Source organism: Phyllostomus hastatus, unplaced genomic scaffold (genome assembly GCF_019186645.2).
Source record: "Phyllostomus hastatus isolate PE091 unplaced genomic scaffold, TTU_PhHast_1.1 phas_contig_524, whole genome shotgun sequence".
Classification (NCBI taxonomy): Eukaryota; Metazoa; Chordata; class Mammalia; order Chiroptera; family Phyllostomidae; genus Phyllostomus; species Phyllostomus hastatus.
In genome coordinates this window covers 6,787,063-6,805,741 of record NW_025333900.1, presented here as the reverse complement: position 1 = coordinate 6,805,741, position 18,679 = coordinate 6,787,063, and the positions used below count along the sequence as shown (strand labels likewise).

Here is an 18,679-nt window from a genome sequence, read left to right as displayed (position 1 = left end):
ACAGGACCACTACGAACTACCCAACTAGTTAAACCCAAGACTAACACGAGGACCCATCCTCTGGACTCATATACTATACCTTGTCTTTCCATTTGACATGCAATCCTTTATTTCTATTTGAATATCAAGGACTGTGAAATATTAAGATCAATGAAAAGTATAAAACATAGCTAGTCTAGGAACTAGCGATAGTTTGTCAATTATACTTCTTGGTAATCATTTTAGATATTATAACTAAATTTAAATAAACTATGGGGTTTACTAATCCCCTCCTTCCCAAATAAGCACCTTTGTTCTACAACATCACAGAAATCTCAGTATGATTTTACATATTATATCACAACACCTTTCACTGTCCAGTTACTAAAGTGGTTTATAAAAAGTTCAAATAATATAAAAGTACTTCTGCAGTTTCAAAATGAAAACATAGAGCTTTCTTGATATGAAAATCGGTTCTGTGGAAAAACAAACAACAACAACAACAACAACAACAAAAATACCAGTTTGGAACACTCAGTTAAAGTAAAATGGCTCTTTTTTTATGCAGGACTTCTCAGAGCCTTAATATGCTCCTATTTAACCCAAAAAGTGGACTGTCGTATACAATACTTTTCAAACTTATGTAGCCAAATAATTTATTTTCTTGTTCAATTCTCATGGCTAATGTAGCATAGAACTCACTTTAAGAAACCTACTCAGATTTCCACCTTTATGAATCTATAAAGTGTTATATTAGTTAAATCGGACTTGCACATTCTAAGTGGACATACGTAACTCTTCAGAAATCAAAAAAGGTGTTCCAGAAAAAATACCAAAGGCCAACTTCCTGGTGGAAAAGGCTCTTTTCCCTTATTTCTGGGCCCCTGAAGCACCTAGTGAAATTCTAGGACTCACCTTTTGTGCTGTGTACCCTGTCCCATCTGTTGTGGTAACTTGTACTTCATCTCCAGAATAATCAATACTCTGTACCTGCTCAAGAAAGACAACTATAAAAAACATGATGGGACCACATGATCCGGGACCCTCTGCAGTTCCATATGTCAGTTTATATCCCTGTGGAAATGCTATGGAAAATCATTTCCTGGCATTCAGAGTTCAAAGCAACAGTTACACCCTATTTCAAGGAACTATTATTCAGCCATTAAAATTTATAAATACTATATCAAAATATGGAAAACATTTATAACAGAGTGTAAAGTGTAACATACAGAATTGCCCCTATGGTTACAACAATGTACAATACAAAAGCACAGGGACAAAAATATGAAGGGAAAATCTTGAAGTGAAAATTACTGCTTTGGGTCAGGGATGTTGTAAGCAACTTCAACATTTTATTATTAATGAAAATGCATCTGTGCTACTACTGTTTCCAAACATTGGCAGCTACGTAACTGATAGGGATGATGCTACAACCATGTCATAAAAATACTAGGAGGCATCAGCTGACTGTCACAGCAACTATCTGTCTTTTTTGTAACCCACATGCCCCAAACTTCACATCCTCTAAAAGCAAGGCCACACCAGAGCCTGCTACTACTGTCATACTCACTGGAGATTTGAGCCGAATGTCTAGTCCTTCAGCCAGCTTTTCAATGATGACAGAATAGCCGGGAGTGAGGAGAGTGTGGTCACCAGCAAATTGGGCAAAGAATTCATTGTGGTCCCAGGAGCGAGCAGACACCTAGGAAACAACGGGAGAGGTTGGGAACAGACGAGGTGTTCCCACCTCTTGAGTCTGCACCTAAGGGACAAGAAAGGACCCCAAAGTGGGAAAAAGCCACTTGAGGCCAGAGGGCAGGGCTTCTGTGAACAGGGCAAAACATAATGGAAGGAGGAGACACACAGACCAACCCAGGTGGATTCCACTTCTGAGCAAGGAAACTGCTCAACAATGCACAAGAAAGCTTAATTTAGAACAAGAGGTTAGGTATGATTTGGTTGTGAATACCACTCCTTAATAAAAATAAAAGGCATGTTATGTATCAACAACCCTAGAGAAGGAGAATTCTATGAAGTAAAACTGCATCTGATCAACTCCATATAAAATCATGCCAACTACAGGTCTTCAGCATGGAAAGTCCACAGAGGTTGAAATGCAGCATGATTATGGAAAGCAATGCTATTCCAATTGCTGTGAAGAATTCAAGGAAGATGGAGAGGTCCAAAAGAGGACAATTCAGTCAGGGGCCTCTATTCAAAATATAGAATATTTAAGTATCAAAATCATAGTTGGTTAAATAGGTTAGGTAAATTTAAATGTAGCTTAGCAAGACACACAGACTGTGACTGCAAGGACACTCTCCTTTGGTGAGCAGTGTGTTCAGGCCCTGCCGGGTTCCAGAGAGAGGCCTCCAGCCCTCCCTGAAGTGCAAGAAGGCTCAAGGCTCTGGACCCCTCCCCAGTTCAGTTCAACAGTGCTCCTGGATTAGGTTTACACATTGAACCTCTTCACAGGCATCACTGGTAAAGAGGTTTCTCTTGTTTTCTTTTTTTTAACAAAACAATAATTTTTTTCAAAACCACCATGGGGTTAATATGCTCTAAATCGTGGTTTTCAAACTTTTCAGCAGTAGAGCCATTGTTTCCTGTTTATCCAAACCAGACTAAGCTCAGTGTTGAGATTATATAAAACACACACACACACACACACACACACACACACACACAAGCATTTCGAAGCACATGTCACAAAACCTCATCACACCTGATGGAGGTTGCTGCCACAGGCATATTCCAGGTTGCTCAGGTGGAACTGAAGCACCTGTTCTTCCAGCTCACTGAAGTGGATACCAGATTCCTTGATAAAAGCTTTGTAGATCTCCTCTATCTTTTCTGTAATGGGAATGGATCAAAGCAGAAAAGAACAGCCTTAGCAGCATTCTCTAATACCTTATCTTTTGTTTTCAACCTCATTCAACCCGCAAACCCCCAAACTTATGGACTTTCCTAAGCCAACTCAAGGGAAACAATATTTTCATAATGTTGGCTTCTCTCAGGAAGTAAAAGCTTATCTTAACTGAAAACAAAGCTATGTAGGTTCTGTATCTTCAACCATGTTTCATTTCTGTGTGCTTGAGAAGCTCTTTCTTCTTTTGCTCAAAACAGAGAAAAGCATCCCCTGCACATGTAAAGACAGACACACAGAGAGAGAATTTCCATTCCTTTCTGGTCTCACTGCCATCACCTTAAAGTCAAGTTGTTATAACATTTCACTTCAACGGGGAGATCTGTGATACATTGGCTACTGGGTTTATTCTATCCCCCACAAGAATATTCAATTATGGACCATCATCATGTCAGCCCTCTGCCTCAGTACCTTTAATTACTGGTTCTCCTTTGCCTTTGTAATAAATCCCACACCCACAGCCAGACCATGCCAGCACGTTTTTAGCCTTTCCAAACACAGCAACACCACCTGCTGACTCCCAGGCTCTGCTGGTAAATGCCAGCCCCCACCCGGCCTGCGACTGCCCCCTGCACAGAAGGCCCACTCCACTCTGCTCCCAGCGCAGCTGCACCCGGACTCCACACGCCTCAGCAATCACACCTTGTTACCACCCCCAGCACTCGTCTCCTACTCCACGGGCTGTGATGCCATTCCAGTTACTCTTAGGCTCCATTTGAGGGCATGGGGGGAACTCACAACTGACACATTATATGAACCTTCGTCCAGGTCACTTCTTTATAAAATTCTCAGGGAAAACAACCATCCAATGCAGACACTGCAGACACAAAGCTTCTATAAAGTACTGTGAACTTGCTTCACTAGCAACAGGACTGAGTATCAGCTAAGTTTTGTTTTTTAGACAACTCAAGATTCTCATTAAAAATTTCCATTCTTCCACTAGACTGTAATATGGGGATGTCACAGCACCAGGCTGTTGGCCCTAGACCACTGGGCTTTTTTTTTTTTTTTTACCACTTTCAGAGCCTTCTGGTAGAAATCCCATTCCTGCCTCCTGTCGTTTCTATTTTCCTTTAGGTTTGTAGAGGTTCATGAAGAATCAAAACTGCTGGAACAGTATATAAAATTAAGTATAAACAGACTGAGAAAAGTCTAAATATGATTTCTATACAATACTATTTAAAAGCTTTAGCACATATGCTTTGTGAAATTAATTCTAGCTCCTTAGTATTTATATTTTGGTGTTTTTTTTTTTTTCAGCTAAGTGGTAACAAAGTGAGATCTCAGACAGTTGAGATCCTGCCAGGATAGATATAACCAACCTCATATGGACATGTATGCATTATTATTAAAGCTTTTCAAAAAACATTAATACAATGAAACTACTTACACAGTAAGTGCTGCTGATCCTCCCTTATTTTTAAGGGAGGCCAAGACAAAGCAGCATTATTATGTTTTTATTTGGTGACACTGGAAGAAGTATAAAGAAAATGCTATCTAGTGATTCCCACACATGCAAAAAACACTAACTAAATTCTGAGAACACCCTGGAAGTCAGCCTCATAACTATCTTCAATTCCAAAAAATTCAGCAACTCACTACTTGGTCTGGACACTTCCAAATATAATTAAATGACCCCAGTGACCCCGGTGACTTTCTGAAAATGTTCTGTTATGGTTTGTCTGTCAACATTAAGGGGATTACAGTCTGGTTCAGTCTCAGACGGTAGAGGGTGGAGAGGGCAGATATAAAACAAGAGATGGACCATCCCTGCTTCTGAGTTGTTTATCCCAAAGAGAGATGGAGTATATACCAGGATGAGAAACTAAAATCCCTCACAAAGTAACATACAGTTGAAGCAAACTAGTTTCTTGAAAACTGAGTTTAAATGTTTGTACTTTAAGAAACTCTGACATGCTTCCAAGAACTGCAAGGAAATAAATACATTCAGATCACAGAATTATAGGTTAAATGAGTATCAGCTTAAAAAGCCGTGTAGTAAAATCTCTGCTGGCCCCGTCATGGGAACAAGTCACGGCACACGGCCAGGTTTTCTAAAGGGCTGTGGCTAACATTGTCCATTTAGAACCAAAGCCTAATGAATCTGAAGTAAAGTTATTACATTATAATATCAATTCTTGCATTCTTAAATAAAATATACTGGGAAAAATCTTAACCTACTACTCCAAAAATGGAAAAGAAAAGAAATCCTGGCATATAGAAACTCTTATCTAGAAAAGAAATTATGTGGTGCCTATTTATTCACATAGGGCTTGTCATATTTTAGTTAAAAGGAAGCTCTCCTGGGAAGTGGAAAAATTAAACATTCACACAGTTTTTGAAATACCAACTATTGTGTAAAGATTTGTGTGTGTGTGCACACACAGGCACCTAAAGGTCACTGCAGAAGTTCTGCCCCCTCTGCAGAATGGTCTGGAGAACTCATCAGTCCAAAGCGAATGCTCTGAAGGACTATTATTGCATACACTAACCTCATGGATGAATGATGCTACTGCTGACCATGCTTAGGTTAGAATGAGACTCGGATAGAACAATCAGAACATCGTTCTCCCCATACCTCCTAAAGGAACATCTTGGAGCTGAGTCTTATCCTTCCTCCACTCAGAGACAACATCCAAGAGAGCATTAAAATGAAAATCCATGCGCTTGTCAATAGTGGGGTCAGTAATTCTTCCACCTTCCTGAATTAAGTCACATCTTTCTCCAAATTTATGCATGCTGATGCCAAGCTTCAAAATAATAAGAATAAGAAGGTGAAAATTTTCCCTGGAAAAAATACGTACAGGTTCTATGCTGAAATTAAACAGAGCTCTCAAGGAGGAAATGGTCTAGTGCCTCTCAAAAATGAAGCCAAATATTCTTAGTAGAAAATGGCAGCAAAGGAAGGCAGTGAAAAAATAGCATGAAATCTGTAAGGCCTTATTTCATGAGGATGTTAGTGTGATGCAGCAGCTTCCACACCAGGCACCCTCAGCCTTGCAGCCAGGGTTTGCTGATGCCGCAGGTGCCGTGCTGTGCACCGCCGCTCCTCGCTCTGACTCTCACTTAAACGAGCACGCCAACACACAAACACTCCCAGGAGTTAAACTGGATTTCCCGTCAATAAAGATGTCAGGAAAAGCCTTGGGCCTACCAGGTCTTCAAAGAAACTACACAGGGCTGCCCAATAAAAGACAGGATGCCCAGTTATCTCTGACTCTCAGATAAACAGCAACAAACCTTTTTTTAGTATAAGTATGTACCAAACATTGCATGTAAACTAGCCTGTGTAATATCTGGGACATACTTATACTAAAAAAAAATTACTTATTTATCTGAATTTAACTGGGCATTCTGTATTATTGTTTACTTCATCTGGCAACCCTAAAACTACGAGCTAATCCCATGGTCTGCAAATAATACACAAATATAATTAGGTATCTTGGAAAAAGAAAAAAATATTTTAAGTCCTCTAGTACCACCTTCTCTGAAAAGAAGAACTATAATTGTCTTTATTTACTTTTCAGAGAAGAAGAGGCAAGAAATCATTCTGGAGTTGTTCATTATTATTTAGGAGCACGTTAATACTACACAGAAGTAAACTGAGAATTTTTTCTTCTCCTTGTCTACAGTACACATCTTAAAGACAGAAACGCACTTGTTCACACATGAGTGCTACTGGGTTGTTAATGCAGCCATTGACGATCTGGGCTCCTCTCCCCACGGTGACGCCTGTAAAGGATTTATCATCCCACACTCGGCCTCCAATTCTATCTTTGGCTTCCAGCACAGTCACCTAAAAAGACAGACAATTGGGGAAGCTAAATAAGATAGAATAGTCATATCAAATGGACTACTATAAATGTAGAACAATATAGTTAAATAAGCTCCATAGCTGGTTGCTGTTTTTTATTACATTACTAGAGAAACAACTTTGAAAAGAAGCTGAAACAGCTGTTAAACCCTGATTCTAACAAGGAGAAATAGTGAATAGTGAATAGTCTGCTGGTAAAATCCTCAAACTGTTCTCTCAAATGCTGTATGATAAGATTTGATGAACTAGCACATGAAATGCACTTGGAAGGCTTTTACTAAACAGTATTCCATCATTAAAAAGCACTCACTATTAAAAACTAGGTAAAAGAGGAGGTTTTGTTCTGTCAAATACCTATGTATATAGCAAAATTCCTTTAACACTGCACATATGCCTGAACTTCCCCAAGATATGACTATCACTTAAAAAAAAAAAATCCTGTCGCCACACGGGCATCAATGACCTAAGCAGATTGGTCCCACATGCAGGATTTTAACTCCTTCACATTTTTCGTTCCAGTGGCACGAGAAGCTGCTCTCAGGTGGTCGCCCTCGTGACTCAAAGTGCTACTCTATACTTTCTGGGACTGCAGTAACTGAAAATGTGCGTCCTATTCAGTGCAAGGCCAGCCACTTCGTCTCTGGGTCCCTGGAAGCACTCCTTCACATTGCTCTAGAAAGATCCCTGAGTCACCCATCTCTCAGGCGACTCATTTTCTAATCATGAGAGGGATGGATGGTCTCTGTGGGGTCTCCCTCATCTCCTGGAAAAGGAAAGGGGAGAGAAATAGAGGTCCTCTGAATATTGTCCTTTCTCAGACCTGTATTCCTCATTTTCTCCCATTAGAAAGGTTATAACTGGTGGTTCCACCCTCCCCACTCTCCACACTTCAGATTAACACAGAACCATCCGTGTTTCTAGTTTCCTTTCAGTGTGAGAGGAAGGCTCAACATTAAAGACTCTGGATAGTAACAACCTCCCCTGTAACATAATCTGTGGGTTTCACAAGTGAAAAACAAACAAGAAGTCTTGGCCCTAGTATCTAAAGCTGAAATAAATAACCAATAAATTAAAACACCTCAAAACTTAATGCCACTAAGAAAAATTTACAAATGCAAACACACTTCTTGTAAATCCAACTCAGACTCCTCTGCTTTGTCAGCAACAAAATGTGATTCAAGATTTAGGTTCTCCATTCAATCAAGAGGAAAGCCTGTCCCAGGCACAGCTATTGGAAACTTTTCTTCTCCCCGAAGCTCCTCCAGCAGAGAAGATATTGTGAAAAAAGAAGTTATTATTTTCTTTTAGCCAGACAGAGAAGAGCAAAGAGACTAAATCAATTTTACCAAATTAATTTTCACATTTGGATTAAGGGAAAACCAAAGTCCTTGCAAAACAACTTTTTTAAAAAGGAGAAATATGTCAGATTTAGGAAGTCACAGAAATCTAGGGGATGATTAATTTGAATGAGTGTAACACAAATTAGATACTGAACTGCACAAATGGTTTTTTGTAATAGTCTCTATTTTGGCTAATTTTGAACAACTGGAATAAGACAACATACCAGATAAAAAGAAAAAATATCCCACCTTGGAAAAGCAGGCAACCTCAAATATATACAGTACTTTAAAAGTCATGTGATTCTGTCCCAACCATGGATTAGCTAGTCCAATCTTGCTCCCAAAACCAAAGATTTTTGTTTCTCAGAATCAGATTCAAAGGGTTCCTTTAATTTGCATAAGAAAATGTAACTGGGTATTTCAGAAACTTTTATAAAAGCAAGTAAATTTCCAAGTTGCTATCTGTTGTCTCAAACTATTGCGGAAATAATGGATTTCCCTCAGTGTTCCCTCTATTATGCCAACAACACTCTGTCAGGAACTTCTGCTTTGATACCAACTTCAAATCTCTTCTGAGTTGCTCATTGAGTGTAAAACTTTCCAAAGCTGTGGGAATTTCTGTACTCCTCTACCTTTCTTTTATTAAACCAGCTTCAATTTTTGTATCTTTTCTAGGATTGTAAAGATACAAAGACACCATCATGTATTCAGCATTCTTTGCTAAAATCATGAACTGAATTCTGAGTCTTAGAAAATCAGGACCTGAGGAGCAGTTAACCATCTGTTTCTGCCTCCATGAGCCAAAAATCTTACCTTAATTCCAAAGTTATGCAGTTGCCTAGCAGCTGCTAATCCTGCTGGACCGGCCCCGACAATGATGACTGATTTCTTTAGGGGAGAAAAAAAAAAGCAATGAAAACAATGTGCTAGTTTAGTTGTTCTGGAAGGTACTAAAAACCAAGCAATGTTGGTTCATGTACATTTCTTTGATGTCCATAGCAGAAAGTAATTTTTTTAAAGTATACTGTAAAACTTTTCTTATGTAATCCCTTCCTCTTTTCTACAGTCCAGGGAAACAATGCCTGATAGTACCCTCTCCAGAGAAAACACATAGGCTAAAAAGTCTCGAGTATCACCAATACAACTTATTGGTGATAATGTGACTTTTGATTGTATTAACAACAATGTACAAGCCTTCATCATGACCGATGGTGGTACTATTGCTAGAGCTAGTCACCCACACTGTGGTAATCTTTAGGAAGAAGGTGCTGGTCGGTGCTGATGCTGAGAACGCCTGTGTTGATGAGACCTTTTCTCGTCATAAAATAAAGTATCCTCTCGACTTCTTGAACACATCGAATGCGCACGAGACCCCGGACAATGATGTGAGGAATACATTTATGAGGAGTAAGAGCTTCCTGTGTTTGGAAATAAAACCAAACTGTTAAGGCAAATAAACAAAAAGCAACTCTTGGTTCTTCAAAAAGTTAAACACAGAATTACCATATGACCTACCAATTCCACTACTAGGTACATACCCAAAGGAATTGAAAGCAGATGTTCAAACAAAATGTTCAAAGAAGCACTGTTTGAAGAGCCAAAAAAATGTTCATCAATGGCTGAACGGATAAACAAATGTGGTCTATCCATATTTTATTTAGCCATAAGAAGCAATGAAGTACTGACCCATATGTTTCAACATGCGTGAACCTTGAAAACATTATGCTAAGTGAAGAAGTTCATTATAGAAGGCCACGTATTGTCTGATTCCACTTACATGAAATGTCTAGAACGGGCAAATCCATAGAGACAGAGAGAAGATCACTGGCTGCTCGGGAAAGGGAGGAATAGGGAGTCACTGCTTAAGAACTGTGGGGTTTCCTCTTGGGGCAATAAAAAATTTTTGGAACCAGATATTGGTGATGGATAAACAGCATTGTATATGTACTTAATGCCACTGAATGATCCATTTTAGAATAAAATGGCAATTTTATGTTGCATTTTTATCACAATAAAAAGAAACTCTCAGGGTCATTCAAATCTACCATTAATCACTAAGCTATAACAAAGATCAAAGGGAAGCTTCCCTGGTGAAGGGACAAAAGGCAGATACAGTAGTTTGTATCTTACCATACACACTTCCTCTCACTGAGAATGACTGCTACAGGAAGTATGGGGGCAGACATCACAAATATAACCCCGGCTCAATAAACCATACAACAAAGGTCATTGTAGAAGCCCAGGCTATTCTGTGTACTGGCAGCAGGAAAAACTGGATTCTTATCACTGATAAGAGGGGGGAGGACCACTGAGGAACCTGGAGTGTGGGAAAAGACACCACCACCTTTCTCTGCTTGGCCCAGCTTTGGCAAGGTCATGGTCCATCTTAAAGATTCCCGAGTAATGGCAGCCTTGGCCTGGGGTGAAGTTAGAACAGGCACTGGATATGAGGGTGAGGGGTCCCTCTCTACCCTTGGCCTCTCCTTTACTTGACACCAAACCCCAGCCCCACCAGAACCTGAACGAACCCAGGAAGATGACGATACACACGAAGGATTCAAAAAACAACACATACAATACTGACCTTCATTGCTTCAGAAAATAAAATGTGTTTATACTTATGAAATTTAAAAAACCATTTCAAAATCATTTCAAAGTCTCTGATTCTTCTGTAGAAAACATTTGTGTTTTACCACTAAAGTACTAAATATACATAATACCTACTCTCTTACTAAAAATTAAAATGGATCCAGATTGACAAGTCAGGATTTTTTCCATAAGACTCTTTCCCTATGTAAGTTAAAGTTCAAAGGCAAATTTAAAAAATGTAAAAAAAATTGAAGGCTGTTTCTGAAAAGTATCCTTATAATTACTTACAGGAAATTCTGATCACAATTTTGTTCAGTTCAGCAAATGTTTATTGAGCACCTACCTCCATCCTGCTGGAGAAGAAACAAGTAATTCCACCTTGCCCAGCCTACTTACCTGGGGTGTAATTCATACAAATGGCATTAACAGCCATCACTTAATCAGGTCACCTCATACTGGAGTCTAATCCAGTGAAATACCAGGATGGAACTGGAAAACCTTTCTTGGTGGCCTTGCAAAATGTTCTGCATTGAGCAGTCACTTGGTAATTACAGAAGAAATTAATAAGTCAGAAAAATACTAGGATCAGGAAAGACTGTTTAAAAAACAAACAAACAAACAAACAAACAAACAAACAAAAAAAAAACCTGTATTCCACCCCCACGTCCACATTTATCTTCGCCCCTTTCAAGGTTGGTACTGTGTGTATAAGGCCCCTAACATTTCTTCAGTCCCAATAGAGAACAAAGATCGTTGGAGGATAACAAGGGGGATAAGAATTCTGCCCTCGATGGGTTTAATCCAGCCCTCAGTGTTTCACTTTTTCTCCTGGGGTAGCCACTGAAACTATTTGAACCAAACTTTGCACCTTACAGTCACGCACTGAGTCGTCGAGAATTCTGATGGTCCAAAGTGGTGGTTCTCCGGAAGGACAGACATTGCCCCCATTGGGCAATAGCTGGAATCACTTTTGGTTGTCACAACTGGGGGTGATCTGACATCCAGTGGGTAGAGGCCAAGGATGCAGCCAAACACACTACAATGCACAGGACAGTCCCTCACACAAAGACTATGCCCCCGAAATGTCAACACTACTGAGGGGGAGAAAGCCTGGCTGAAAGGTTCCATCCACAGGTAAAGCAGCTTCTATCTTTCAAGGGAAGTATCTGTGAGCTGGTAGCTAACATGCCCCCACTTACTTTGCAGTTAGTGTACCACAGGGCCAGGATGAGGTTCCTCAAGGCCAGGTACATGGTGGGGTCTCGAGAATACTCTGGGAACTCATAGAGCTCATCCAGCTCCATCACGTCTGGCCGCACGCAGAGGGCTTTGCCGCACTCATTGGGCTGGTAGAAAGGCTGGAAGTACCGGTTCATGCCTGGAACTGACAGAAGCACAAACAGGCAACCCTCCAGCTGTCACTTCCAAATTTGGGTGAATTAAAGAGTAAGATCAACCAGCAAGGAGGGCCAAGGCAAGCTCCAGCCTGTCCCATTACATTGCTGCTTCCTCCATCCAGTTAGATAACATACACACATGTGCAAATTAAACAGTTTTCCCATTCTTCACAAATTTAATTTCCACGGTATGGTCAATTTTTTTAAAGTTGTAATTATGGTAAAAAAAAAACACATACCATAAAATTTACCATCTTAACCTTGTTTAAGTATATAGTCAGTAGCGTTTTAAGTATATTCATATTTTTGTGTAACAGATCTCCAGAAATTTTACAACCCGCAGGACTCAAACTCTGTACTGACTGAACACCGACTCCGCATGGAAATATATTTTAAAAGTAACTATTACTGGAATTTGTCTGATTACAGAGTGAACAGGTTCACAAAACTAAACAGCATTCACTAACTCCTGCTAATGCTTGAGGGGTGTGGCTCACAGACCATCAGTGCTGTTTCTTTGAATAGAAATTTTAATATAATAGATATTTGTTTTTACAAAGACAGAAAATTGTTATTTTCTAATATTTTCTAACCTGGTTTTTAAAATTTATGACGTCAAGAGCATTTTTCTATACCATTAAATAGGACTTCAGTGGACATATAATATTTTACCATTTAATCATTCCACTAATGTTGGGCACTTAAACGTCATCCAATTACTCCCTATTATAAGCAATGCCACACAAATTTCTCTGCACATAAATCTTTGGACTTCCTTTTATAATTTATTTGATAATTTAGTTAGGATAAATTCATAGGGTCAACAGGTATTCACTTTAAGGTTTTTGATTCAGACTGCCAAACTATCTTATGTAAATGTACAAATCCACTAATTTGAGTGTCTTAAACTAACACTGGGATTTTTCTCCTCTGCTTTGATTTCTACCACAGCTCAATTTTTAGAGGGCCCGTGTTATGAGTTATAAACCTTAGATAGGGCCACAATGTCAAAATCTTTTTGCACTATCAAATAAAGTATTTGAAAAATAACATTTAAAAATAAAGTTTGTTATTGTTCAGGCAGAAGATCTAGATTTCTTTCTTGTACACAAAGAATTCTGATGTGGAATTTTAAAGATATGATCAACAGCATGCCCGCCATGCCCTAAAGGTTTGAATTTTTTCAAGAGTGGATAATTTTGCTGAGATTCTCAATAACATAATTAAAAGAGAAAGACTCAGAGAAAATAAAAAGGCTGCTCATATAGTCACACATTCTTCCAGTATGTTAAGAGGTTGCATTATTGTCAACTTATCCAGCTTTCAAACAAATACTCATTAAACTCTGTAGACACAATTCCTGGACAAATGTTACAGGCTTTCCAATTGCTGAGGAAACATTAACTGCACAATATACACACATGGTATGACATCCACAGTATCACCAAATCCGAGATATCATGAGGTGCTTTATACCATATGTTGCCCACATTAAAAGTCTTTTCCATCTCCTCACCCGCACATTTCCAGGGACTCCAGGGACTGAGGGGGCGGGGAAAGCGGGGAGTGCCAGGACCAGCTCTCACCCAGCACAGAGGGGACTGCCTTGGGGTGCTCCAGCTTCCCCGGGCTGGCTTCGCTGGCTGCGCGGTTTGTGCTGGTGCAGGAGGGGCTCATGCCAACGCAGTCGGGGTAGTAGGCAGAGAGCAGGGGTGCTGCCACGCTGTCTTTCAGCAAAGGAGGTAGAATGAGCATGGAGTACCACCAATGGTTGGAAACTTCCGACACTCTCTGAAATGGGCAGAGCAAGACTGAGAGGGACAATGGCAGACAAGAAATGTACATGCAGATTTAGCCAAGCTCAGATGATTCTCTTCTTGGTATTCGCCCTAACCCTTCCACTCTTTCTGCCTTCTCCCACTCAACAATCCTATATGCCAGAGTTGCTGGCATATACCTAGAGAGCATGTTTCCAAGGCAGAGTTATTTCAAATGTACAGCAACAGCTTCCTCCTCTCTCCCACCCCCTCCTCAGCAAGCCTACCAACTCCAGTTCAGTCTTAAAGCAGCATCCACTGGCTATATTGCAAGCCTAGGTTTAAGTGTGACATGACATTTTTCTTTTTTTTTTCAGTATTTATCATCCATCCCCTAACCTTTCTTTTTACTTAGGATCTAAAGATAATTGAAATTGCAAAACAGGGCAGAAAAAAATAATTCTCCTACGCAGTAGGCCAGCATTACTGCTTTTTGCCAGAGGTTATTGAAGAATGTTCAGAGGGAAAAGTGTACTACAACCATCAAAATAGATGCAAAAAGAACTGAACAAGAGAAGTTCTTTTCCATCTTAAAATATATGATCATATTCCAGAGTACATTTAACATATGGAAACATTGAATCAAAGCATCCCCATAATGCTAACTCTTGCAATAAAAATAAAATTTGTTCAGCTCCTAAAGCAACACTCCACAAATCCTACTGTTAGAAAGCCTTTTCCAAAAGTGATCTTGAATGTGTGTTCTGAGAATTCTAAGAATCTGATGCAGAAGAACCTTAAACTCAGGGTCCCTCTGGTGTTTGTTCTCTACGCTCCCAGTAAATGCCACTTGCCACCAAGCAGGGGCCCGCATGCGGCCCAGGATGGCTATGAATGTGGTCCAACACAAAACATTCACTTAAAAAATTTCACTTAAAACTTTGAGATTTTTTTTGTGATTACATGTTGCAACATGTTTAACGTGTGGGCCAAAACAACTCTTCTTCCATTGTGGCCCAGAGACACCAAAAGGTTGGACACACCTGGATCTAGTTTGGAGAGATGTGTTTTGTTTGCCCTTCAAATTTCAGAGTCCAATTCGGAGACAAGCACTTTTCAGTTTACTACAAGTCTCAACACTCCCTATAAATCACTCCCAGCTGCTGTCCACATTCATTGTTATGTGCCTTGCCCCCAAGGCCTTTCCGTGTGCAATTTGTTCTCAAGGCTTGTTTTAGGTTTGGCTACCCTTGCCCCCCTTGAGCTGTACCAAAAAGAAAGGAAGCTTCAGTCCCTTCCACAATACACCACGACTAACCCTAACCCCCCTCTGAGCTCAGCCCCAAGGAGAGAGCACACCAAGTGTTCAGACCCTGACACTCCAAATACACCATAGAGAGGGCAGAATGTAGGAGCCTTAAAAAACATGAACCCAAGCTCTCCCATTCTCTTCTGCTTCCTGAGGCCTGCAGCTGTGTTGGTTAACTGCATCAGGACCCAAGAAAGAGCCCCTGCCATCCTATTACCTCCCACTAGTCTTTCCTTCCTGTAGAAGTCCACTTGAGGGTCTCCAACCAGCCTCTGCACTGACACATGAGAAACTTAAACAGTGACTAATAAACCAGCATTTGATCTTGCTATTCCAAGTCTGTTCTCTCAACATGCTCACCACTCCTGAACACCTGGCTATAGTTTTTCCCTTTTGCCATCAAAAATTCCACTCTCACCTTGAATACACATACCAAGAAAGAAATTGTACTTGATGTAGTCAGTCTATCAATTTAACAAATACCCACTATACTTGGTTAAATAGTATTCCCCCAGAACCTCAGAATGTGACCTTTACTGGAAATCTTGTCATACTGGAGTAGAGTGAGCCCTAAATTCAATAGACTATTATCCTTGTAAGAGGAGGAAAGACAGAGAAACAGGGGCGACACACAGGGAGAGGGTCATGTGATGACAGAGGCAGAGACTGGAGTGATGCATCTACAAGCCAAGGAATGCCAAGAATTGCAACAGCCTGACTGGTGTGGCTCAGCGGGTTGGGTGTTGTCTGCAAACCAGAAGATTGCTGGTTTGATTCCTGGTCAGGGTACGTTGTCTGGGTTGTGAGCCAAGATCCTGGTTGGGGGTGGGTGAGAGGCAACCAAATGATGTTTCTCTTGCACATCAATGTTTCTCTCCCTCTTTCTCTCCCTCCTTTCCCCTCTCTAAAAATAAATACAATATTTTTTAAAATTATTTGGGGGAAAAAAAGAATTGCTGGTAATACCAGAAGCTGGAAGAAGAAGGAAGGACCCTCCCCTAGAGCCTTCAGGGGGAGAATGGCCCTGCTAACTCATTGATTTTGGACATAGAGGCTCTGGAATGATGAAACAATAAACTTCTGTTGCTTTGAGCCACCTGGTCCATGGTGATTTGTTATGGCAGCCCTAGGAAACTTACAATCACTCAAAATTTAGAAACTGCATTAAAAGTGACCCTAGAATCCACAGGGACAGAAAAAGGGTGGGTGGGTGATATGGCTATAAACCTGCTCCTGACCCTTCCTTAACAAAATGCAAAAATAAATAACTGGCAGGTGAACATTCAGGGGTTCCTCCAAACTTTTAAAACTTCATATACCCCAAGAATATGGCTTCTGTCCTAAGTTCAAATTCTTCTGCCTGCAAAATGGTCTAAATGTTAGTGGACATATTCATAAGGTACTGTGATTGTATTCAAGTTCTTTTTTCCTTAATTTCTATAGTCTCATCCTGTCTACTCTAATGCAGATATTATCTGGGCTACTAGTTTACCATAGGAATGTTTTAGGGTACAACTAGTTATTAAAAAAGTGTACATGTGTGTCTCACACACCTCTTTTATATAACAGTGGTTTTTAACATAGATTTGCTAGATGTCAATTCTCCCTTTGCCTAAAAATCAACCCCAGTCCCTGAGTTTCAGACAATTAGAAAAACTGCAGGTTAACAGCCTTGAATTGCTAAAATACAAAATAACTCAGAATCTCAGAATTTTAGAAACTTGAGAGTATTAAAAAGTCTTTTTCTGAAACATCCATTGGATCTGGTTCTACAACCCTTGGACTTTGCCGGCTCCAGCAGCAAAGCTTTGTAAGATAATGAAAAGTGCCGAGGCTTTGCCAGCTAGAGATGCTGCTTTTCCTTCCACAGCAGGGACAGGACAAAGCAGTGACATTGAGGTTAGAACACATGAGAACACTCTCACAGCTGAATCTGGGCCAACACCATCAAATTATGCACCCCCTGTTCTTTCTTCTTGGAAGGATTCAAGCAGAGACACGGTCATAAAGTCACCCATGAAAAACATTTAACAAGCCTGATCCCTACAGTAAAGCAAGGTAGCAGTTTCTTCCTTTTTATTTCCTTTTAATGTGAAGCAATATAACTTTTCTTTTTAAAAGTTGGGGAGGATCACCTATAATACCACTACTGCTAGCACTTTCATCATATCATTATCATGTTAGAGTAAAAAGCCTCTGATCAGCAACCAAAGAGAGAGAAACTCACAAAACTGTTAATGTCATTTATGTGTAACACTGAACACTGCAGGTGCACTGAACTCCGATCTAGAACACGCAGAAATACTCACTAGATCTTCTGGGAGGGAACACTGATCTGGGGTCTCAGGCTGCAAAGGAAAACCAAGTATTAATTAGCTTTACTTATAAAATACTGTCTTCAGTACCAATTTACCTTCAAGAAGATACCTCTTTTCACCTATTAGGCTGGCAGAGAGAAAAAGTGTGATAAGACACTGTATGAGTGAAGGTGTGGGGAGGACAGGTACTCTTATAAGGACATCCCAGGTGGAAATGTAAAGGAGAAAAAATTCTGGAGAGCAAATGGACAAAATATGAAACTTTTAATGATAAAAAATTTGGCATTATCTTGTTTAATTGAAGATGTATACACTGTATGCCCAGCAAATTCTAACCTTTGTTATATTTTTGAGAAAGGCCCTTGTACACGTTCATCAACAGAAGTAGAAAATGTTCAAAGGAGGATTCTTTGCAATAGGAAAAAGCTAAATACAACACAGAAGTAAATCAAGAATGGATAAATGAACTGCATCACGATCAAACAGAGGCCACTATACAGCAGTGAAAACTAACTACAACCACACACTACAACACACATGCACCTTACAGGCATAATGATGCTGGAAAGCAGTCAGACCCAAAAGAAAATATGCTGTATGATTCCATTCACATAAAATTCAAAAACAAGCAAAACATCTTTAGTGTTATAAGTCAGAATAGTAAGTGAGAGAGCAAGGGATGGAGGCTGCAAGTGAAAGGGGTTGCTGGGGGATTCTGAGGGGCTGGTAAGTGTTGCATTTCTTTATTGGAAGCTAGCTAAATGGGGACTTTGTAAAAATCCACTGGGCAATGCATTTTGATTTGTGCATCTTCTGTTTATATATTTCAATTAAAAAGTTACCTAAATAAACTGAAGATTGGTATAGCATATAGCCTGGCAAATCTGGCCCTTGGAATATACTCTGGAGAAACTCTTGCACGTGTGCACTAGAAGAGGCATGCATGAGTGCTCACAGAAGCACTGTGTGCAACAGTCCAAAATCCAAAACAACCGTCGCGAACATGAATAGGAAAAGAGATACAGAGTGGTACATTCACACAATGTAACACTATACAGCAGGGGGCATTAATGGTTCGGAGCTCCAGACATCAACCTGGATACATCTGAAATCGCTGAGTGAGAAGAGCAAGTTGCAGAAGAATACAAGCAATATAATATAATTTGTAACCAGTATTAAAAACATGCAAAAGTTTACATGCTGTTTAGGGTACTGTAAATATGTATTAACTCTGTAACAAAAAGCAGAGG

The 18,679-nt window shown here is 39.9% G+C and overlaps 1 protein-coding gene across 5 annotated transcripts in view; it reads right to left on the bottom strand.

Annotated features, from left to right (window-relative positions):
• The window catches only part of KDM1B (lysine demethylase 1B), a 54,639-nt gene that overhangs the window by 13,702 nt on the left and 22,258 nt on the right, over positions 1 to 18,679 (bottom strand). For 4 of the 5 annotated variants that reach the window (XM_045847039.1, XM_045847040.1, XM_045847041.1 and 1 more), the window contains 10 exons: positions 17,421 to 17,459; positions 13,632 to 13,836; positions 11,848 to 12,032; positions 9,301 to 9,477; positions 8,873 to 8,947; positions 6,564 to 6,701; positions 5,484 to 5,655; positions 2,705 to 2,832; positions 1,550 to 1,681; positions 895 to 969 (listed from right to left, as the gene is read on the bottom strand). In XM_045847039.1, coding sequence (XP_045702995.1) covers positions 895 to 969; positions 1,550 to 1,681; positions 2,705 to 2,832; positions 5,484 to 5,655; positions 6,564 to 6,701; positions 8,873 to 8,947; positions 9,301 to 9,477; positions 11,848 to 12,032; positions 13,632 to 13,836; positions 17,421 to 17,459 — 1,326 coding nt within the window. The remainder of the gene's footprint in view (positions 1 to 894; positions 970 to 1,549; positions 1,682 to 2,704; positions 2,833 to 5,483; positions 5,656 to 6,563; positions 6,702 to 8,872; positions 8,948 to 9,300; positions 9,478 to 11,847; positions 12,033 to 13,631; positions 13,837 to 17,420; positions 17,460 to 18,679) is intronic. The other variant, XM_045847043.1, reaches the window with a different exon arrangement.